Source organism: Pteropus vampyrus, unplaced genomic scaffold, assembly GCF_000151845.1.
Source record: "Pteropus vampyrus isolate Shadow unplaced genomic scaffold, Pvam_2.0 Scaffold95, whole genome shotgun sequence".
NCBI lineage: Eukaryota > Metazoa > Chordata > Mammalia > Chiroptera > Pteropodidae > Pteropus > Pteropus vampyrus.
In genome coordinates, this window is record NW_011888876.1 from 3,499,311 (window position 1) to 3,523,498 (window position 24,188).

At 35.5% G+C, this 24,188-nt stretch overlaps 1 protein-coding gene across 2 annotated transcripts in view; it reads right to left on the reverse strand.

Moving 5' to 3' along the window:
- PBX3 (PBX homeobox 3) overlaps positions 1-24,182 on the reverse strand; it is a 195,096-nt gene extending 170,914 nt beyond the window's left edge. For both annotated transcript variants that reach the window (XM_023533065.1, XM_011364277.1), the window contains exons 1-2: positions 23,910-24,182; positions 22,900-22,973 (exon numbers count right to left, since the gene is read on the reverse strand). In XM_023533065.1, coding sequence (XP_023388833.1) covers positions 22,900-22,973; positions 23,910-24,109 — 274 coding nt within the window. In that variant the 5' untranslated portion in view covers positions 24,110-24,182. The remainder of the gene's footprint in view (positions 1-22,899; positions 22,974-23,909) is intronic.
- Between the last annotated feature and the right edge of the window lie 6 nt (positions 24,183-24,188).

Consider the following 24,188-nt stretch of genomic DNA (forward strand, 5'->3'; position numbering starts at 1 on the left):
ACATAAACTACTTCATTTAATAGTAGGTCATTAATGTCGCTTAAATAACTGAGAAAAATATGACGTCCCAATTTTGCTAAAATTACTCCTAAGAGGGAAGGTAACATATAAGGAAAGTAACCTTGTTTGTTGTTCTTCTATTATTTGCCCCCATTTTAATGGGATTTTTCTATTAATCTTTGACAAACCATGAAATTTTATATTTTCACCATGACCAACCCATGAAATTTACCAACTCTGTCCATGATTCATACAAAGTCATAGTTATAATGTCTGCTATGCATTTTAGCTAAATAACCATTGAAACTTCTCTCTTTGGACAGAATGAAAAATTTGCCTATAATTAAAGCAGGAATTGTTAACTACAAGCAGTTAAAGTTTACAGCATTGTTTGACAGTTGCAAAGATAAGCCAGTAAAAAGCCTGAGATGCTATGTCTACCTGTACTTCCCACACATTTGAACAACAGTATGATATCTCTTAGCATCATAAAATCAATCTCAGATTAGGTAATGAAATATGCACCAGCCTTTTCCCAGAACCTATGACAAATCACACACAATCCTAAATCTTCATAAATCACGATTAAAGACAAGTATATCATCACCAACGCATATATCTTCCCAAGCCTGACCCAGAGACTAATGAGAAAAGGCCTAGACTATCTCATCTGATTAATTAATTCAAAATGTCTGCTGTTATTCAAATGTGAGGCTGGTATTATTTGAATAACATTTGACAGCAGTGCCTGAAGATATCATTTCTGATTTGTGAAGCCGCTGCTGCATAACTGATGATAGTTTATGAAAATGTTCCAATGAAGCTGCTTTTCTTGGCACAACTGTGAAAGAATTGCCAAATAGGTGGCTCTTTTCTTTTTGTCAGTAGTTGACATTGCTAATGTTGTCAAATATTTCCAAAATACAGTGTTTAAAGTCTTTTTTTCCTTAAATATTGCCATAATAGCAGCTTTTCTACCTTCTAAGTTTGATTTACCTGAACACAAAATTGCTTTACACAAGCCCTCTCTCCTTTTTAAGGACCTAAACAGCACCTTCCCAGGATTCGCCAAGTCCCTCCAATTAGCATTTTTTCACAAAAAAGACTTGGACACTGTGTTGGACTGAGTATGAACCTGAGTTTGGGAGACATTATTTTCCTTACTAAATAGTATTCCTTCCTTAGGGAATTGAGGCAATGTAAGTTTTTTCTGTTTTTCATTGAAAAGCAAAAATATTCTTAAAAGCATAAATACTGTTTTCCTTTGGAAAAAAGAAAAAAGAAAAAAAAACATTACAGCTCTATGGTCAAAATGTAATTAATGGATCTAAGAAAACCTCAGAATCAATATTATTTATGTTCTGATCCACTTTATTCTTTGGAGACTTTTCAGTAGTTCATAACTACAATATGGCAATATCAGGGTATGTCACTGACAGATTCTCCAACTTACAGGCCTTAGTGCTATTTCTAACTCAAATTCTCCTACTCTGCTATTCCAGTAAAAAGCATAAAGGCTCCTCAGAGATATGTTAAATACCTTGCAATGTGCATCTCTCGACCATTCAAATTTCTCCTTCCTTGGCCACTTAGAACCCAGTGCTTCTAGAAGCCTTCTCCATTAACAAGTCCCCTCCATTTCCTCTTCCATACATTCTATCTTTTAATACTATGAAAACAACATTAATGCTTAACCTTTGTGACAACAATAAACACAAATTATACTAATTCGATTAAACGGGCCAATCCTTTTAAAAATGCACTCGGTTAAATATTAAAGCTAAATGAGACCTTAGACATCACCTAGTCCAACTCCCTTATTTTGTAAATAATCACTCTGTGACTTATTCAGGAACCCCAGGAAGGTTATGCTAGATCTGTGTAGAACGTATGGGATCAACCAATGTGCATCTGTTGATCTATCATTTTACTTTGATGTATGTAGTCAAGACTGATAATAGGGTCCATTTCTAAGTCCACTTTCAGCAGAACATCATAACTTGTATGGGCACTTAATAAATACTCCCAGAGGACCACAATAATGACTTAAGTGTATTCTGTTGCCTTCAGGAATAGCCTACTAAAAACCTGTTTCTTTTCAGGTAATCCTTTCTGTACAGATTACAGATGAAGATAAAATAATGGTCTTGGGGCAAGTTATATTTATATGTAGTTTACTTTACATAGACTTAACAGTTCTCAAAAGGTGGCCTGTGGACCCCTGGGGTTTCCTGAGACCCTTTCAGGAGTCCACAAAGTCAAAATTACTTTTACAATACTAAGCGGTTATTGTCCTTTTCACTGTGTTGACATTTGCACTGATGGTGCACATGCAAAGGTGGGTAAAATTGCTGGAGTCTTAGCACTAAACAAGGTAGTGGCACCATACTATGCTTGCAGTCATTGCATTCTTTACCACTAGGCACTGTAGTTAAAAAAAGTTTCACTTCATTATGTCCTTGATAAAACCGTAAAAATTATTCATTTAATTACATCTTGAATACCTGTCTTTTTAATACGCTGTGTGACAAAATAGGAATTACATATACACAAACACTTCTGCTGCATACTAAGTATGAGGAAAAGCACTTGCAGAACTGAGTTGCAAGCTCAACTAGCTGCTTAAAAAAAGAAAGGCAAACTATGGTTATTTCAACTTAGATATCTGGCAGACGTGTTTTGGAAAATGAACTAAGTAAACTTGTTACTTCAAGGAAAACAACTACAGTTTTTGGTGCAAATGATAAAATTCGAGCTTTCTTGAAAAAATATAATTTTGAAATATTTATGTCCACCCTGTGGATATGACAGCTTCTCAGTAATTAAAAACTTTTCTGATAAATTTGGTGGTATTATTAACAAATGTAATTTGTTTATCTTGTATAATGAAATGTGTTAACATTTGGACGATATGCATATCGGTGAACCAATATTTTCCAAATGACCAAGATATGATGTTACAAAATCATGCATGGGTAAAAGAATCATTCAAAGTGCAAACTAGACAAATTTTAATGAAACAAAGTAGAAAAGTGTATTGACATGGCTTCAGATACCGCATTTGAACTATAAGAAACTACCATTTGTCAAGTTTTGGTGTAGTATCAAAAATGAACATCTATTAAAATACTTTTCCTTTTTCCAATCATATTTCATGTGAGGTCAGATATTTCTTCATATATATCAACCATATGACAACAGACTGAATCAGAAGCAGATATGAGAATCCAGGTTGTCTTCTATTAAGCCTGACATTAAAGATACTTGCAAAAATGTAAAACAATAACATTTTCCTCATCATTTTGTTTTGTTTTGCTTTGGAAAATGTTGTTTAGGATAACACGTAAAGAGCTGATAATTATAATGTTATTTATGTTAACTGTAACAAGCTTACAATTTGTAAATTAGGTTAATAAATATTTTTAAAATTTGTTTAAATTTCTAATATATGTTGATCAATATTAAATCCACATAAACAAAAATTCTTTTAAGATCAAACAATTTGAGAATCACTGACCTAGAAGTTTTCCTCAAAAGTCTTCATATAGGAACATTTAACACATGAAAATATGAAATGCAGTTTCCTACCCAAGAAATCATCTACTTAATTTTTATATACAAAAAGACTGAATGCATTTTAAAGGAATTCTACTATGTAACAAAACTTGAATCCCTTTAAAGCACCAGGGAGCAAGAGTTGCCAATAAGACAAATTCCCTCCCGACAAGGAGCTTGTACTACCTAGATGGTAAACCAATTCTTTTTATTTTTTATGACAAGTCGACATATACTAATTGCCAAGTAAATCCTTCAACAACTCCTGTTCCAAATTTCAGATTTCCCTCTTCTAACTCTCTGTCCTTTTTTTCCATATCTACCAGCACCTGAGTCTCATTGCTAGCTTACTCTTTCTTTTCATGCAATTGTTCTATTCCATATTCCTGATCCTTTCCCCCTCAATACAGCCAAATATTCACTAGACTCATAAATCACTGGTGCTGAGTATTTGTTAGGACCACTGGTAAGAAAGTAAATCCATTAGGCTTCCAAGAAAAAAAGTGTGTTGCAATTACATTTTGGGACAAAATATGGTTTAAAAAAAAGACTACCCTACAAAAGTGGTTCTTAAACTCAGAGCCACAGTCTCCATGAAGGATGCATGAACAACTTTCATGGTGTCTATAAACTCCCTGCAATTGTGTTCAAAGTCCTACGAGTATGTGGCTTGTCTAAGAAGTAAGCAGTGGATTCATTGCTTTCATCGCATTCACAAAGGCAACTATAACCAAAAAAGATTAAAATTTCCTACTCTACAGCTTTCTGGAGCACCAAGTTTAGGTACTTGCAAAAGGTGGATATAAACAGACTTATTAACTTTTAGATGGAAGAAACTACAGATATTTGAATTATATGGCTTTTTAAGAATAAGGACAAAATAGGAATAAAATATTCATCAATTAAATAGTTGTAAACTTACCACATTTAAATGATTTTCATAAAGCAAAATATTTGGCAATTACTTTATTACTAGCAAATGAGATTTAGACAGACTTCACCACAGTGCTACTAACTCACCACTTAGTATTCACCAAATTCACTAGTCATTTGAAATGGTCTTTTGGTACTGCACTTGAGAAAATCCATGACAAAATTACTTCCAATGGATTTCCATTACAAAAATTTAGGGGTTTATTTCCATTTAAAATTGCTCTAAGGGTTATAGTCAACAAAGCAAGTGAAACGAAATACGATTTCCCAGGTTTTTGCACCTGATGGGCAGCAACAGATCACTGGCTGGTTCAAAACAGAAAGTAAACAGTTCGATAAAGACTATAGTTCAGATAAGTTATGTAATTAAAACTAGAAGTCCAAAAGGGCAAAAACTAGAGCTATTAAGTAAATAATACCTTACTATATTGTCTTCCTGATCACACTGAATTTAAAACTAGCATTCATTTCAATAACTCGTAATCACAGTACATTTAAACAAATCTTAGGTTACTCTTTGGACTAGTCAATACATGTAACCAATCTGTCACCTCTGAAGATACTTATTTAATTTATTGTTAACTTAAACAGGGATTTTTTTGTACCTTATAGATAGAAAATTCGGTTACAAAACTGTACAATCTAAAATGAACATAAATCAATCATTATGACAGAAGAACTTATTTGAGAGTCAAAATGAACAAAATATTCTGTGTCAGCAAAATGTCTCTTGTCAAAATCTACTCTTTAAAATTTCACTCTAATGTACTAAAACAAATGTCCTTCCCAATTCTATAGAGAAAAAAGTCTTAAATCATAAATCAAAACTATTTGGAAATACACAAATATTGCCTACCTATGAAATAGATTCCTCATTATCATACCTACTTTTAAACTAAAAACTTCAAAGGTGAATCAACCCTGAGCATATTAACAGGAGTTTCACCACTGATTTTTCTTTTTAACATAAATATTATCATTAATGATAATAATAGGAGAAGTAACATATATAAATTACTTTCTTATATAATTTGTGCATAAATTATTTAAGATCCAGGTAAGTAGCTATGGCAGTTTTCCTATGTTGTATATAGTTGTCACAGTTAAGATAAATTTCTATATAAAAGATTAGAAGAATGTAATATCAGATTTAAAACACTCAGCAAACATACCTCATATAATGTGTGGGGAAGGCATTTAGTTATTTATTTAAAAGTAAGTTATTTGATCACATTCTATGTGCTAAAAAAAAAAAAAAAAGGTACAGTCCTTGCCCTCTAGCAGCTTACAGCATCCTAGAGAATAAAAACTAAAAAAAAGTCCACCCATTCCTAAATGAATCTTTCTAGCATACCACTATCAGCATTAACTTTGCCCAATTTTACCCAATGATGAACTTTAATGACCCCCCCAAAATCAAGAGTTTTAAATTATAATAAGAAAAAGCCTTCTAAGTACAGATAGGTAAATCTCCCATAATTTTCCCCAGTAGGTCATAATTTAATACTCCTTCCTTCACCTTATAACCCAGATAGAGCCTTCTCTTTGTCTCATAGCTTGTTACCTCAATAATCAACCCTAGATTTATGACTTTGCACACACCACATGTGTTGCTTAGAAGTTTCAGAATGAACGAACAAACAAAAAAAGGTAAGGACAACTGGGAATGGTAGCACATCCTAAGTTTTAAAGACTAAACATATTTTTCAGTTTTTCTATTTCTAAGACAATACCTGTAAAAGACTTGCTATACAAATAACACACTAAAAAATAAAAATTCTTAAATGCATGAAAAACACTGGTATTATTTTGTACCCATTTTCCTTCAACTTGTTTCCCGCCCTTAAATAATGTGGAATCTCAGTTCACCGGTGACCATACTATCAAATATTAGGGAAGATGTGGTATTTCAATTTTTATAAGAACTAATTTCTTTAAAATACAAACAACTTTAAATGATGCCATTTATGAGAAACTGTAACTGGGTTCAATATATACAAATAATCGTTTCTGGAGTTTCCATAAAAAAGGTTAGTAGAGGATTATCACATTAGAAACAAGACTGTTTTATTTTTATTTTATTGATTGGATTTTTCAGATGATTAAAACTGCACCCTTCACAATGGCTGTCAAGGATCCCATGTCTGAGTAACGAGGCAGGGGTAATAGACTATCTAGAACTACCAATGCAAAGAGAAGAACAGTGACTTTTCTGAATGTTTTTTTTTGAACTATAATTATATCCTATCGTAAAGAGTTCTAAAAATATAAAAACAGGCTTAATTAAGTCTACTAAAACTGTCTCTCAAACGCGAAACTTTGCAAATAATCAGCAAAGGCAACTCTATTTAAGCAATGATCTAAAACTCTAATATCCTAAGGTTCCAAGAATCCTTTCAGATCTTAAAATAAAAGCTTTACTTATGAAAAATGTAGTGTATTTCTATCTAAAATTTGAAACTTTTTGCAAAAGAATATTTTTCTTATAGCATGTAATTACCCCAAAAGGCGATAAACTCTTTATCCTTGCTTTGTGCTTTAAGATATAATCTGCTTTTATCCTTTAGCAAAATATGAACCAGTTACTAGGCTGACAATGCCAAGAACCATGACAAAATGGATTATTAATGAGAAACTGAACTCCAGAACTCTATTAATTTATGTCTTCCTGTCGGATCCAAAAGATATATCAGCCTTCTCACTCAAAAGAAAAAAATGCCAACACTGTACTTTGTTTTAAAGTTCTCCACAGATGAAGAATTCATTATCCAAAGTACAGTTCTGTTATTTCAGGCTTTCTTGTAGAATAAAGAATCTTTATCAAATGGCTAAGAAAGCTGCTGACAAGTGCAAGTACCTTGCAAAATATATTTACGTCAAACAGTCACTGAGAAAAACCGGGGGAGGGGCAGAAAAAAGGTGAAAACCCCTGCAACATTCCTGTCCTCATCCTGTCCTAGAAGTCTTTAGAAAACTAAGCCCTTTTGATTTCAGTTACATAATGGTAAGCAGCATTGATACAACTGCATGTTTGTGGGCTTTTTTAATTCCTAATTACACTAATTATTCTGACATGAAGGGAAATGATCTAACAAGTGAAAAGAATGTGTGATTTCTTTATGCATAAACAACAATGTTTAAGTGACATAAAATATCCTTTTAAGCTTTCATAAAAAAAAAAACCCTATCTAATCTATGCTTATCATAATATTTATGAAATAAAAAAACCAGAGAGGAAAAATTGCTATAATGTACTCTGTGTGACCTCTGCTTTCTACAGAGAATGAAAACAGCCTTTTGCTTTTCAATCCCCATCAAAGTGGAGTAAAAGAAGGGACAGCATTCCCGTGCTCACTGCCATTAATCATTGCTTTCTTCAAGCAAGTGCGTATTAATTTCTGTCATCCCAAACATCATCGAGTATTGTTACAGCACCGTTCACTCCTCATTCACCACCAGTTGTTACCAGTTTCCCTACACTGAGCAGAGACAGGGTGAATCGTGTGGATTTCAGTGTTAGAGGCCTTTATCCCTGGGGTGCTGACACCAATTAAGCCATTTCAAGAAGAAATGAGAACAGGCCCAACCCTTCCATGTAACAAGAGCTTGCACCTAGCTTTGGCAGGTTGCCATTTTCTCTGGCTTCACACTATAGAAATACTCTTCTCCACATCCTTTTGAATGATTCAGGCTGTTTACATATAATCTGTAACAATATCTTTTTGTTCATTTCTTCAGGCTCGAATTTAGTGCCCAACATAACCTAGCAGAGAAGACTTGGATAATCTAGATGGTAATCTAGAAAGAGGAACACTATTATTTATGGAATCATTAAATTCAGGTTAGGCAATAAAAACATATATTCTTTTTAATCCTATGACAAAAATTTTTAAAGGCATTTTAAACAAAAATTGGAGAAACTGTGAAAGCTACTGCTTTTCTCAAACTGGGTTAATGGAAGATAAAACATTTTATTCCATTAGCTCAATTTTAGCACTGCATTCGCTGAGAGAATTCATATACACAGGAATATAAACCAGATACTTCTAATATTAATGGGAGAGTTTGTATCCAGTTTAAAGAAGCTTATTATCAACATTGTATTGACATTTACTTTCTTCGAGGTCTTTGGTCAGGCACTAAAAGGCTATGCCTTCGAAAAGGTTACCTCCAACTCCAAAAAAATCTGTTTGAATAAGTTTAATTAATATCATTTTTGCATCACTGAATATAGAGATCCATCAAGCTCTTTCACAATATTGTTGATTTTTCTGACCGCTTTAGATCTAATCATTCTCCTTGTTTTAGACATTTACATCTGCTTTTAAGTTTTTATGGTTGCCTGTTGGCAGGCAGCAAAGTGGAGCTGTCGATGCTACTGCAGAATAATGCAAGGTTTGTTATGAATTAAATATTAGAAACCTTAACACAGCGGCCAATAAGAATTATTTGCCTTATTAAAGCAGCAGAAGACGCTGATTAAATTTTCATTGCATTGCAGTCTTTTTCCCATTTCTGCTTTCAATTCATCATTCTAATGTATGAAAGGCTCGCCGAATAATGGCAGGGGGACTTAATTTCTGGAATGCAAATATAGCAAAGAAAATACCATAAATACCCTCCCAGAAAACATTAAACAGTCAGTTCTAATTAAGTGAATACTAACTAAGTAAATATTCTCTTAAAGGGGGAAAAAATAACTCAAATGTCAAGAATTTGAGAAGGAAAGCACAATTACCTATTTTATAAATATATACAGATACACATTGTGGGTGGACTATATTTTGTTGGAAACTGCACTTTGTGCAATCAATTAACTCTTTCACAGGCCTTAGAGCACTCTAAAGAATACACTTATAGTTGTACTCAGCTTTGTATAGTTTCTAAAAATTTAATAATTTTTACAAGAAAAAAATTGAAAAGAAATGTAATAAAACAATGTGCATGTAGTAGCACTCAGCCAGGATGGCAACTAGCATTTCTGAATTCTTATATTTTGTTTTAAATTTACAACATTTACTGTTGCAAACACATTTAGGGCATAAACTGCCCCTGCAAAAATACTGTAATTGTATGTCCTATACTGAAGGTTGTTCACATTTCTGCCTTAATGTGAGGAAGAAAATGAACTTCAAGTATCCATTTCCCCTAGAGAAAATCCCTTCCTTGAAACTCTGCAACTAATGAAATGGGGATCTATAAATAGCAGCATCATTACCATGAGAGCCTCTGCTCGGGTACCACCAGTCTCTGCAGCTGACCCTCTTTATACTAATAACTACCAGACTTCAGTCTCATTCCTCTATAGGGTGATCAATATTGGGACAGTTAAAAATGTGATAGAAATTTAACCTACAGAAATAGTATTTACTTATCAAGTTTCCTAAAATCATGAAGTGCTGCCGATACTTACTATCTTTCTGCTCAGACTTTACTTGAAAGGTGGTTTTTGGTTATTGTTTTGGCTTAAAAAAAATTTTTTTTTTACTGAGATGAGTGGGCCGTGTAGCTTTTTCTTTAATGTTATAGAGACGTGCAGCTCATGACAAGACAAAAGCCATAATACACCTGAAATGCTCCCTGCTGAATCTCTCTCGATGAACCTCATTAAAATGGTTACTCTATTCCAAATATTATCCACTGAAGCATTACTGTAGTAAACTCTTGCTTGAATTGTTGACTACAGTGATAGATAAAAATCAGTGAGCATTTAATCAGTAAATGTAATGATTTGGAACGATGTTTTACTCTTACTCAAAATACAATATTTTCAAATTTAATAGATCACTCTAAAAAGTTAACCAATATTTAATATCTCCATTGGCTGTATATTAGACTATAATAAAGAATGTAGCTAAAGGATCTGGGGGGGAAAAAAAGAAAATATTTATTAGATCTCTATAGAATGAATACACTATTGCTATGTATAATTTATTGGCACTGAGATATTTATGTTGCACTTCATTAATAGTAAATATTCAGTTACATTTGCATCTCCTACATATAAAAGCTCAATTGTTCACTAATTTCATATCTCTTAAAATAAATATGATAAAACGTTCCAGTGGGTGGATGAGTTTAAAGCCTTTTATTCTCAGTGACAAAATTATTGATGACAACATATCATAAATGGCACTTCCTCCATATACACATGTCACAAGAAAATGTAAAATATTGATACAGCTGCACATGTAGAACATTTACTTTTTAAATGAAAATATAACATTTCAACATTAAACACAATGTGGCTTAATCAAGAGACTATATGTGAATTCAAAGGTGACATCAAATTTCACACATGCTTAACTTCATATTCAGTGTACTTGTAGGTACTATATGCACAAAAAAATGTAATTAGCCTAATTTAAACACAAAAGGCATGGTTCATTTTGGCACAATCAGATACACATGTGCCATTGGGCTCTGTTCACTAATGTTTATGTTTACTAAATCATCGTTACCATCCAATTAAAACCACAAAATAGACCACAGAAATAAACACAATCAATTTTGAAAAAATGTTTTTAAAAATATTTTTTAAATAGAAAAATTCTATTAGAGGGATATATCACTATACTATGTATGCCATGTTGATAATTATTTTAAAAATTCCACAAAGTATACTTGTTCACTGTACGTAACCCTTATACTGAATTCTTTTCCTCTCCTATACCTAAAGAACTAGAATTAAAATACAGAGAACAGTGTTTTCCTGCGATGAACATGTGAAGCACAAAGCAAACAATGTTAAAGAGTTAAATCATTAAAAAGCAAACGATCACACTTAGAGCCTCCAGAACTGAATTTGCAACTGCTTTTTTTTTCCCCCCCAGTAAGAAATACTGATACGGACTTTAAAAAAGAAAGTAAACTTCTAGGGTCTTGAAATTCAAGCACAAAATAATTTCTTTTGTGTTGCCCGTCTCATCTCAATGATCCCAATGCAGAAGAAACTGCATGAAATAAACAGTTCGTACAGGTCGGAATGGAAGAGTTGTAGAGTTAAATAAAGCAGATTTGTAAATGGCAGGATACCCGCTGCAACTACGTGGTTCTTGCTCTGAGGCAACTGATGGAGCAGAGCTGCTCAGCGGCACTTGACAACAGCAGTGCTCCCACAATTGTAACCCTCAAATCCAATCAATCGTTGCTCTTTGCATTTCAAGCAGCTCCTGGCTGCCACTGCCTGAAGATAACTATTTTACCACCTCTGTCATGCCTAATTAACAAGTCAGATGTACAATTTAGAAATTTTGCAATTAACCTGCTAAAATATTGCTGGAGGATGCTAATTGTTATGCCAGTTGCCATAAAAGCTCATTTGCATAACTTATGTGTGAAAAACAATTATGAGCCGCGTTCACAGACGCGGTCCACAAACTGCTCCTAGCTACGGATGAGAGGGCCACAAAAACACTTAATTCATTGCCCACAAAATTATGTTCCCCCTTTTCTTAAACAGCATCTGTTTTGTGAAGCTATATTCATAGAAAATCCCCAAATCAACAATTAGAAGCATATGTAAATGTGCGATTACAGTTCTTTTTCTTTCATTGACAACTTCTCCTTTTTTGCTTGCATGAGGAGTAGGGGATGATATGATAAATGCCTCACTGTTCCAATTCCCTTGCACAACAAATAGGAAGTACATTTGGCAGTGCCAGTGAAACTGCCAGCCCACCAGCCAGGAGGAAGCCATTCTCCTCTGCTCTATCTAGTCACTGCAGCACCATCACTAGAGGCCACTTTAACAACAGAGAAGCTAAAGTCAATTGTTTCTTCAGTGAATAGGCTTCTGTTCGCCAGCATATATTTACTGAGGCATTTAGGGCAGATTTTTGCCATTAAACTGAAGTCTGTAAAACATGGTTGTCTACAAATATTTACACTGGTGCTGACCATAGCTCTGCTGCCACTCAGTGTCACTTTGGACCTGACCACGTTTTTTTAAGCTCAGGATTTGCCATCTTCTTTGCATCCTCAATTTTCATTATTTTCTTGGCCCAAACTGAGAGATTCTGCCGCCACCTCTGGAGCAAGGACAGCCTGGGTTGCCACTCGCAGGGCCATGGTTAAATTACCTAACCTCTCTCTGCTAGTTTCCTCATCCACAAATTTAGAATTAAAATATCTACCTTGGAGGGTTGCTGTAAGTTTAAGAAACATATGTCATCTGCATTATATAAATTTTTCCCCAAAAAGTGTGTATTACTTTTCAAATTTTCAAGTAGGGATTGTTTTGGTTTTTTTCCCATAATTTTTTTAAATGCATGTAGAGTAGTAAAGTACCATGGACAATGCCTGGTATACAGATGATGCTCAGTAAATGATAGTTTGTATTGTCATTATTAAATGAATGGAATCTTCTGAAGAGAAGAGCCTTGTCTTTCCAATATTGTATATTAAAGCACAGGAAATTATATTCGCTTAAAGACAAATAGGTTTATAAATTCTATGGCTTGCCCATCACTCTAACATTTAAAATTGAAAGGGAAGACTTTATGAGAATAACTTACTCTTTTTCTCACATTACAGTCTCTGACATCTACTTTTTTTAATTGGAAAAAAAGTTTGTGTTTCTAAAATAATTCACTCACTGAAAAGCAGTCAACTAAGTATAAACTTTAAACTTGAGATTTTCAAGTTAAAACAAAGCATACACATGGATCATAGTTTATTTCTAGAAAACACTATTAGACACCAAGCCAATATTTTGAAATATTAGGAATTTAAAAGTGACATGGTAATTAATAAGTCATAATGATAATCAGTCAAAAAATTTAATTGATTTAATTTTAGAAACTGTAATATTAGACTGATTATACTGAAAAGAATATTTCCTCTATTGAACATAAATCATAAATTTAGGTAAATCAAAATTAATTCATGCAATATATCGACAGAATAAAATTTATGTTTATAGAGTCCATCATTTCATTTTCTTCAAGCACTCTGTTTCTATACCTAATCACAGTCAAAAGGTCAAGAACCAAGAAGTCAGTAGTAAGTTCCTAAGAATATATATCTTCAATATCACATCACTGCTCTAACAAGTGGTAAACAAGAGAAATTCAGACAAGTCAAATACCCACACCCTATACACAGTTAAAAGAATTTCCGTCATTTTTTTCCTCCTATATATTCCAACAAAGAAATATGACGAAAAAACCAGAGGGTTCTCACTTATTTGAATAACAAGTGAAAATCTAAAAATATCTCCACTGTACATTATTACCAACTGTATCACTGGGTTTTATAGTGACAGCCCTGTGCTATAATTTCTGAGAAAACCTCTACATAAAGCTCCATAAACCCAACCATTCCTGTAATGTATCGCCTTATCTACCACACAATCATTTCAAACACAACTTTTCATGTTAGTATAATTTGTTCAAAAATGGTAATAAATACATCCATGAAGCCAGAGAAATCATTGCACAATCTATTGTAAGTTGTTCTTACCAGTACTGACAGTTAATCCTGGACTCAAGATCCAATGCAAAAGAAAAATAAAATATTCTGATATTACTTGATTTAATTAAAGATATTCATTATATGCATACCTTTTAATAGACCAACACCTCCAATCAACATTATAAATAATCTGGGCCAACTGCAGAATAAAGTCTGTGAACAATTATCACAAAACTAAAACATGGATGGCTGTCAGTTGGTGGCAGAGTTCTTGCTTCCATAATAAATATAAAATCAATTTCCTGTTCTAGTTCCTATTCCAAGTTGAAAATGATATATCTGACTATGAATTCCAACTACCTTCATCCTTAGGTGTTTTTTTTTTTTTTTGAAAGTGGGGGAGAAAAGAAACTTGTGAGGCCACCTAAGTCAATTCTTTCTCATTTGAGGACACCTGGATAGTAAAGGTTTCTACATAACAGGCACATATAAGCTTACCATTTCATTTATTTTTTTAAATGCAGCGATTTCCCCATCAATGCCACTCAAGTATTTCAGAAGTCCCTCCCAATAATAATTCCTCTCTAAATTCCTACTTACAAAGCTTATTAGCGCATCTAAAAGCCTGTAGAAACTTTTTGTTTAAAAAATAATATGTAATTTCAAAAGCTTTTTGTTCCCATTTCAATCAAAAATAACTTCGTATGTTTTAAATGAAATTTAGCAAGTAATCAGAGACTAATGAGGATTCACTGATTTAAATAGTTCAGGGAGTCTGAGAAGGGAATGAGAATTTAAAGTAACCAAGTATTTCATTTAGAAGAGCAGCTAATGCGCAGGTACACTAAGTCCTCTCTCTGAGAAACATAATCGGGACTTTTGTCTCAGGAGAGACTCTTATCACTCCTCTGTGTGTACATTCCTAACTGCCATTACCATTAACAGGCACCACACATGCACGCCGAGGTGATGCCAGCCTTGGTAGTAGTGTGTATGCATGGCAGCTGTGGTGACTAAATAATCCATATGGCTCTGAAGAGAAGTTATGGTTTATTGGGTCTAGAGTCACAGCCAGTGGTGGAATTCAGACACTAGAACCAAGCCTCAAGATGAATGCTTTATCTAAACCCGCTCCTATCCAGCCACACTGGATTGTAGTTAGGCCAGGGTTTGGCAATTCTACCTCTAGCAATGGTTTACACAGGTAGAAGTTCCATGTTTGAGGAAATCTAAATTTTTTGACAGGCCCAGAGAAGTTCTGTCCTCCTCCCAGGCCACCACATCCCAGTATTCATTCATGTATTCCCCCACAAAATACAGAAAAATCACACGGTTGCTTTTTTAGAGAGAATATCAAAGGCCTTGGCTTAAACCACAAAAATCAGCAAAATCAAATGTGAAACTCTCTTGAACATGAAAATGAAATAGTATGGTAATCTTACCCAACAGATATATGTTGAAATGTAAATTCCACAGGTACTATAAAGGGCAGAGTTTAACCATTAATTCTAATTGTTTCAGCTTTTAGATACCGAAATGAGTCTTAATTCTCATTTAATATAGTTTCCTGAAGCCCAATTCAACAACTTCTTCCTTCTTTCCCTAGTGAAGAAAATATTCTTGTAAAGTTCAGTTTAGTAAGACACTGGTGCACAAGCACACATGCAAGTTTACACTTCGGAAAAGAGGTGATAGTTCACTAGCCACGTTGCTGAAATTAGGCTTTCAGAAAAAAAAAGACTAAATGACAAACTTCTTAGTATACTTGCATATATAGATAGTACAATGAAAACTTCGTATTTCTATCTCAAATTAGGTCAATTAATATTCAGAAAAATTCTATAACATTACGTTTAAATAATCATAAGAGGGGGAAAAAAAACCCACCAATGTTCTAGAAGCTTCTCTAGACCTTTCAATCAATTTTATTTATATGCAAAACCAAGAGAAACTAAAAAAAAAACAAAAAAAAAAACAACAAAGCTCCTCCTGATGCTAAAGCTCTCAATTTACTGACAGGCAAATGGCTTCATGCTGCCACTTAATCTCATTTCTTGCATAATGCCCTCTAATTAGCATATCAAAGTGAATTAATACTTCTAGGGCATTAGCAATGGGGAAATCTGCTCCAGGCTCACAATAGCAGTTAAGAGAGAGCCAAGAAATCCTCAAAAACACCACAAACCACTTTGCATTGCAAAACTGTTCAATTTATTTATCCTCTCTCTCTAAACACTTTTACCGCACACTGTTTTACTACTGTTCACCAAACAAAATGATAATTGCCAAAGTTACCAGCATCTGTAATGCCTGTTTAGAATCTTAATTTAGATTATGTTGCAGATAATTTCTATATGCAACCATTTGTTCTACTATAAATGTTAATACAGAGACAGTGGAAATGTTGACATTCTCAATTAGTTAATCTGAATCTGAAATAAAATTTTATGGTTTTTTAAAATTTATGAATTTTTTAATGTAAAAAGCCACCTGCTGGACTCGGATGCCTAAGAAATATGCTTTTAAAACTGATGTATCCCATAAAGCAAAACAAAAAAAAAAAAATCATTTTGCCATAACATATGTTGAGTCTCTCAAATTATGGTTTAAACATTGTGAGGAATCATCAGCATTTAAAGGATTACAATGTATACCAAAGTCCTCATTAATATAATCACACAAAAAGAGTTATTGTTCAAAAAAGTTTTACATTTTTAAAGCACTTAAAGAAAACAAGTACAAAACTTTTAAAAATTATTTTTATCTATAATTACTTTTAATTATTTTCAGTCTTAATTACCATACTATATACACACAAAAAAAAAATACTATACCAATTCAACTTAACACATTCTATCACACCAGTTTTTTTGCTAGACATACAACTCAAATTTCATACCAAAGCAAACTACTGTTTGCCATCCAAAACTACAAACATATTACGTATACGGAATATGTCCGCAAAAAAATAACAAAGAAATTCTGGTTATTCTGCTATAAAGAGGATAATTAGAATCAAATGTTAAAAGATTAATGAAATTTATTTTCAAATTATGTTGTGTCTGATGGTATAGAAAGGTTCATTTTTTTCAGTGGCTCATTCAAGCATTACTTATAATTTACTTGTTATATATAACACTACCATCTAGCTGTGATAGTAATTTGTCTGATTAACTTCTATAACTGTGTAAAAAATTTGATAGCCATGTCTGAAAAACTTTGACCAATTTACACTCCATAGTGATGTAAATTATTTACTCTCTTCATACTTAAAGACTCAAATGGCTTACTGAAGTAGAGCAAATGTTTGAAAAGGTCAACATGGGAGGGGGGTGTGTGCAAGCTTTGTTAGTCAGTTACTACCTAAATCATGCTGATCACACTGATAAATGGCTAAAACACAAGCCTGCTGAGAAAACAAATAAAACATTATTCTCATAGTGTCAATATTGAAATAATAAATACCTAAAGATGTTCACATATACACAAATAGAGGAAAAACAGTCTAAAAATCCTTATTTAACTTGATGTGTTGGTGCTGATGTGTTAAATTTATTCTCAATAGACACCTCAATAGTATGAGTATGAAAGTGATGACTGATTTAGGGTGTGGTTCATGAAATGCGGTTTCAATTCTTTACAGCTATACTTCATATAATTTCATCCTATATAATGCCACCATAAAGTAGCAAAATTTAAATAATCTGAATAAGATGTTAAATTTAAATCTGTCTTGGAAGTGGCCTTTTACAAAATGTACAAAATGAAATCTAAAAGTACAAGCAAAATTAATTAAAAGGAAAAGGATCATAGTATGAAAAACGTACACTGATATATTTTATGAAAGCTAATAAACCAGTGTGCTTTTGGGGGCAAGTCAGGATTTCCTTTACTATTGTAATATACTCCTGATTTGGAATAAAATTATGTATATGTATATAACAACATAGTAAACTACCAAAGAAAATACCAAAACTACATAAAGCTAAAAAAATGAAGTCCACTAAAACTGAGGAAAGAATTACTTGCACAGATCAAGTTAGTATTGACAAGAAGGTTAGTAGACAGCCCCATATTTTTAAGATAATACCTACTTGATACTTTAGATCATGATGTTCTAAGGAACAACAGTGTAGCAGGGTTTTTTTATAGGTTTTCTACAAATACACTGCATGTATTATGAGGATGGGAGAGGAAGAATAAAGGAAGTTAGAAAACCATTCTTTTACATCCGCCCTCAAAACTTCCTAAAAAATTTCAGTAAGTTATACAAATTTATAAAAATAGAAAAAATTTGATAAAAAATATTCTTAAATTGCTTTAAGAAAAAATTTATGATAAAGCAATATAATTTATGATATTTCTAAGATATACTATGTATTTTTTCCTATTTAATCATTTAATATTTCCAATGCAAACGAGCCATGTCTAAAATTGAAATTAAATTTAAAATATTAAAAGTCCATTAAAATTTGCTTTGAAATTATTATGAAAGAGTAGGAGTCACAGAGAAAAGAATGGCTAAGTGTTGCTAACTGCTGAAGGTAGGTGATGAGTTCATGAGGGTTCGAGTTTCTCTTCACTCTACATGTTTTATATTTGAAGTTGTCCATAATAAAACATTTTTTAAAAAAACAGAAAATAAGCTCATTAAAACACAAAATTAATCATGTATAGAGCAGTACATTTGTTTTTAAAACTCTGGAACAAGTAATGATAATTACATTGGAAATATTGTAAGAGCAACCTAAAAGAACGTATGTAATACATACGACAGCATTTAGTCTCACATATAACAATTTTCACCTTTCGTGGTACATTTTCATTTGATGAAATATTTGGTTTTTAAACACTGGAAATTAAAGAATTACATGGCACTGTACAGAGAAATTTTAACATTGAAGCATAAATTTAAAAAAAAAGATCAGAAAAAGAAGACTCCAATGAGTCTCTAAATCTTTAAGGTCAGAATTAAATAGAGAGGTGTTGACTAAGAGCACTGCCTTGTCCCTCTGAGAGCTGGTCACACTTGTAGCAGCAAAGATAAAAGGTTTAATCATATAAATCATATTCAAAATGCATATAAAAACTCAAGCTCCATTCTTGAACCAGTTTTGCTCTCTAAAATTCTTATGAGTCTTTCTACGGAGTGTTCCTTTAAAAGTAAAGCATTTTTAATAGTCATTTTCTTCTCCTTAAACATAAAAAAATACTTCAACCAGCCCAACCAGCCAAGCAGGCCTTTCTCTTCCCCTGCGGACACCTCCTGCAGTAGAGAAGTTCATTAAGTTTTATGATCTTCCCAAGTCAGTCTTGCTTATAAGCCTCACAAAGGCCACAAATCTGGCAAACCATCATGTATGCCATTAGACATTACTAGTAAATGAATGCTATTTAGGGTTTGTGGTAGCAATAAATCAGAGTTTGGTTGGCAGCTATCAACATGGAGTATTTTAACCTACCGTTTAAAGAAAGAAAAAGGTTGTATTAATTTTTTAATATACATTTTTTCACAATACGATTCAGATTCTATGCCAAAACGTTGGATTTTCATTTAAATGTTTTAAATACTTTTTTTTCTCAAAAACAAACCATTTCCTTCATTGAAACTGTCATAATTAAGACCTTTAAGAAGGCAGATTTGCGAGGATATAACATTTCACAAAAGAAAGTACTTCAACAATCAAGATTAAGGTGGCCAAAAAGCTGTGAGGGAATGCACCAAAAAATGTAGATGAAGAGCTCTCATAGCATCATAAATAAATATTATTAATAATTAATAAGTGATGGTAAAATATGGCTAAAAAACAAGAAAAATCTTAACATAATTATCTCACTGGTTGTTTACTTAGTTTAGAGGCACAAATATCTTCATTATAAAGCCTATAACTTTCAATGGCTTTCAAAATGCATAAATATCACAAAATTCAACATTGACAGATATTTTTGCCCCAAAATAACTGAATGACAAATTTCACAAAAGAATACATTTTCAAGAAAAAGCAAGTATCTCATAGTAAAAGCATACTTTCCCTACCTCTGAACAAGAAAATAATATAATTGTGGTGGATTACCCATTTATCTGTCAGATGGGAAAAATACCTTTTTGTATTTGGTAGGAGGGAAAAAAGATGTTTTCCAAACTAAACCCCTCATGTGCATCAGAACTGGCAGTGTTCACTACCTGATCAGAAATCTCAAAATCGACTGGCAGATCTACAAATACATGGAATTCTTTTTAAAGATTTTGTTTTATTTTAGAAGTACAACTGAAATGACATTATCTATTGAAGTGACAGTTCCCCCCCACACACATTCCCACTAGTCAACCCCCTACCCTTCCATTATGCAGAATAGAGTCATCACATAATGTTCCAGGTTCCTATTACAAATGACTAGGTAAACTTTCTCTAGATTACAGAGAATTAATGTTTGAATGTTATATTATTAGATTAAGTAAAATGACCTAAAGAAAAAGCATTACACAATATACAGATATTCAACAATGCTTATTTTATAAGTTTCCAAAGCATGACCATGGGAACAGATGGGGGGTGGGTGTGGGGGAGGGGGGGGAAGCTGGAATTTGCTGCCCCGCTTTCTTTGCTTTGGTAACACTAATGTCTACACAGCTGTTTTATTTCAAACCAAGGATTCTGAGTCCAGCGTCCCTGTCTCCTTCTAAGACTAGTTTTAGAGGCTGAGGTGGAGCTATGGGTAGTAAGTAGGGAAGAAAGGAGGGGAGAGAAAGAGCTTCACCCCCATCAATCATTCGGTACTTAAATCCATCCCTCTCGAGCTTAGAGAGGCTGGCAGGAAGATGCCTCTGACCAGACAGCCTCCTTTACGCTTTGTCGGCTGCTGGCTTTTTACAAAAGAGATAATGTGCAAACTTGAATCCACTGGCCAAAGCACAAAAAGAGGATCTAATTTACAAAGTATCACTGAAAGCCTCAGAAACAAATTTCAAAACACAAAAATTTCCTTTGTCAGCTACCTCTTGCTTCTTAAATAGCAAGAGCCCTACCAAAGCTCTCTTTGCCAGTAATCCCAGACTCTGAAAAGACTTTCTTTTTCGTAACTCACCTTTGACATGAGGTTGACTACACTATCCTTTCAGAACGGTGTAACTAAGTCTTGTGCAAATAAGCAACTAGAGGACTCATGCTTCCTAATTGAATTCTGCCTGCTGCTAAATGTCTAAACAAGAAAAGCAGTTTGCTGGGTTTGGTTCTCAGGCTAACTAGGCCAAAACTTAAAAAAGGCAAAAAAAATAAATAAATACAAATCATGAGCAGGGGGTGAGGGGAAGAATATCAATCCCCTCTCCCTAGTAATATAATGCCGTATAAAGTGGAATCAATCTTAATATTCACAACATAGTCAATACCCCAGTGCTTAGCTGTCAGCAGAAACTGAAGTGGAGCCCTGATAGCAAGAAAATCCTTGGACATTAAGCAACATAATTTACTGAGAATTATGTACTTTTAGGCTCCTAAACTAAGAATCTTTAAGATTTAATGCTTAATGTCTTATTTTATAGTCAGATAAAAATTATCTACTGTTTTAAATCACAATGCTTTCCAAAGATAGCTAAAAGTCAACACAGAGTGAAAGTTAGTAATTTAAAACGTCTGTGGCTTACAAAATGTAAAATGCATCTTAAAAAGATCACTCAATATCAGGAAACCATGCATACTATGTGAATGAAAAGCAGAAACGGTGCTCTTTAAGGCTCTTGATATTTGCTGTTAGTCATGGTTTTACTATATATTTTAATAGCCAGCAACAACTCATCATCTTTTCTAGGTTACTTTTAGGATCAGAATAGCATTGCAGAGTGAAAAATCTGTTTACAAGGAGAGTAACTCGCCCACCAAATAACAATTATAGGCAGTATACTATTACTTGTACACTCAATTTAAATACAATCAGTTAACGTTTAAAATTGTATCTCTTGGATATTGCTACATCCTGGACTTTAACTTTCTCTTCTTTGCCTCAACTTAAAAATGGCAACTTTGTAACATTGTATAGCCAACACAGGCACATACAGACATAAACACAAAACAGTAAAGCTTGTTTAACGCACTTGTTTGCCATATTCAGGGAAGATAAAACCAAATACCAACTAAAACATCTAGATTAAATCTCTAATTCCACCTGAGTCACTACTGTCACCTCGACACTAAATTGCCTTCAATTTTTAAGTCTAAGAAAATTAAATTAACATGAACTGCCAAAAATTTATCTAATATGTACTTGTAGCTTTCACTCCAGCACTTCTGCAAAAGCTGTCTCCTCATATATATTCCCTGCCTCGAACACTTCAAAAATTGTTTAACCTGCATCCGTGGACCTTTCTCTATTTTATAAAATATATTAAGCGTATTTACAAAGTAATGACTTCAAGGATAAAATTTACTGAAAGTATTATTAATAGATGTAATACACTGTATATACCTAAAGGCATCATTTACTCTTCCTCTTTTCTTAAAAGTAATCTGCCCAACTAAAACACTAATTCAAACATGCCCCTGGAGTCTGTTCAATTGCATCTATTCTTCTATCAGTGGAGCTGACGCTTAAGGCTATCCAAGTAAAACAAAGTTCGGGCGATGCTTCTCCCGGGGACTCGGTTCCTGGCATCCAGTCTCCCGTTGCTCCTTTTAAAAACTGACATACAAACAAGGCGAAAGGAGCTGGAGAGGGCGGCTGACGCTCCGGGCCCCCTCCCCGGCTGCAGCTAGGGGCGGCCACCTGGGGACAGCGACCCAGCCCCGTCCGCATCTACACTTCATTTTACACTAGGAGCGGAATTGAGAAAGCGACTCCAGATTTATTGCAGTTTTTTTTCTCACGATCAGGAGGTGGGAAGGAGAGAATGATCAAAGATGGCGGTGCCCAAAAGCAGCAGCTCTCAACTGGAGAGTCGAAGGAGTAGCTCTGACCCCACCTCGGGGGTCTCCAGGCCCACAGCGGGGCGCAGCGTCTTACCTGTTTTCTCTTTGATCTCACACAGGACGCTGAAGAGCGCGGGTTTCATTCTGTGACAGTTTAGGGCATGTTTCCTAAAAAACAAATAGCAAAACACAAAGGTATTAGCATCACCTATGGAATAATATGGCGCCTTCCTTTAAGTTAGACCCAAGATTTAATTCCGGCCCCCGATTCGGAACGGCTTTTTTGAACCCTGGAAAGTCAACAGAAACTCAAGTTGACTAGTGAGCGACAGCCGGCAAGCTCCGGCGGCTCAAGCTCCAGCCCGAAGGAAGCGCGACCCATCTGCCCGGCAGGCAGCAGCCTCGGCGACCGCAGGGCGCGAACCCGTGCGGGGAGCCTCGACACCCGGGAGGCGGCGGCGACCCACGGGAGGGGATTGCGCGGAGGGGCTCCCGCGTCCGCCCTCCGCAGAGAGAGCCCGCGCGGGCGGGCGGCCGCCTGCGGCCAGCGGGCGGTGACAGCTCCGCAAACTTTGCGAGGCCGCCCCCCCCACCCCGCCCCGAGAACTTGGCCTCCCGCACCCACCCCGCCCGGGAACCGCCCATCGCCCCGCGCCGGAGCAGGGAAGCCGCCCGCACCGCGAGGTCGTCCCGCGGCCAAGTGGAGCCCGGCGCCAGGACTCCGGGCCTGGGGAGAAAGTTGCACTTCCGTCAGGTGCGGCCCGGGGCCCTCTCCGGGCGGCGGGCACCGGGGTCCAGGCGGGAGGTTTGAATCCGCGCGCGAGGGGCCGGGCTGCCGATGGGCCAGACGGCGCGGGAGAGAAAAACCACAAAACCCGCGCGGCGCCAAGTCCGACCCAAGCCCCGAGAGCAACTTTGCCGACTCCCGCCCGCGTCCAGGGGCGCGGGCAAGTCCCCCCGAGGCCCGGGCTGGCGGCCGGCTTTCTGAGAAAGTTCCCCGCCCGAGGATGAGGCCGCTGCCCCCGGCGCCACCCCGGGCCCGGACTCGGCCGCGGGCCCGGCTCCCTCACACACACAAAAGATGCTTAATGAGACGACACCAACTTTGCTTGCGCCTCGTCCAAGCTCTGGTCGGTGATGGTCATGATCTGGTGGAGGATGTCGCCGATGTCCTGCTTCCTGCCGTCGCCGTCCGCCCCTTCGTGGCCGTGAGGGGGAGGCGGCAGGGCCATGCCCCCCTGCACCGAGTGGCCGGCCAGGTTCACCCCGGCCAGAGTCTGCAGCATTCTGGATTGATCGTCCATCCCGCCGCACGCGGGCGGGAGCGGGCGGCGGCGGCGGCTGAGGCGAAGGCTGAGGCGGCGGCGGTGGCGGCGGCAGCGA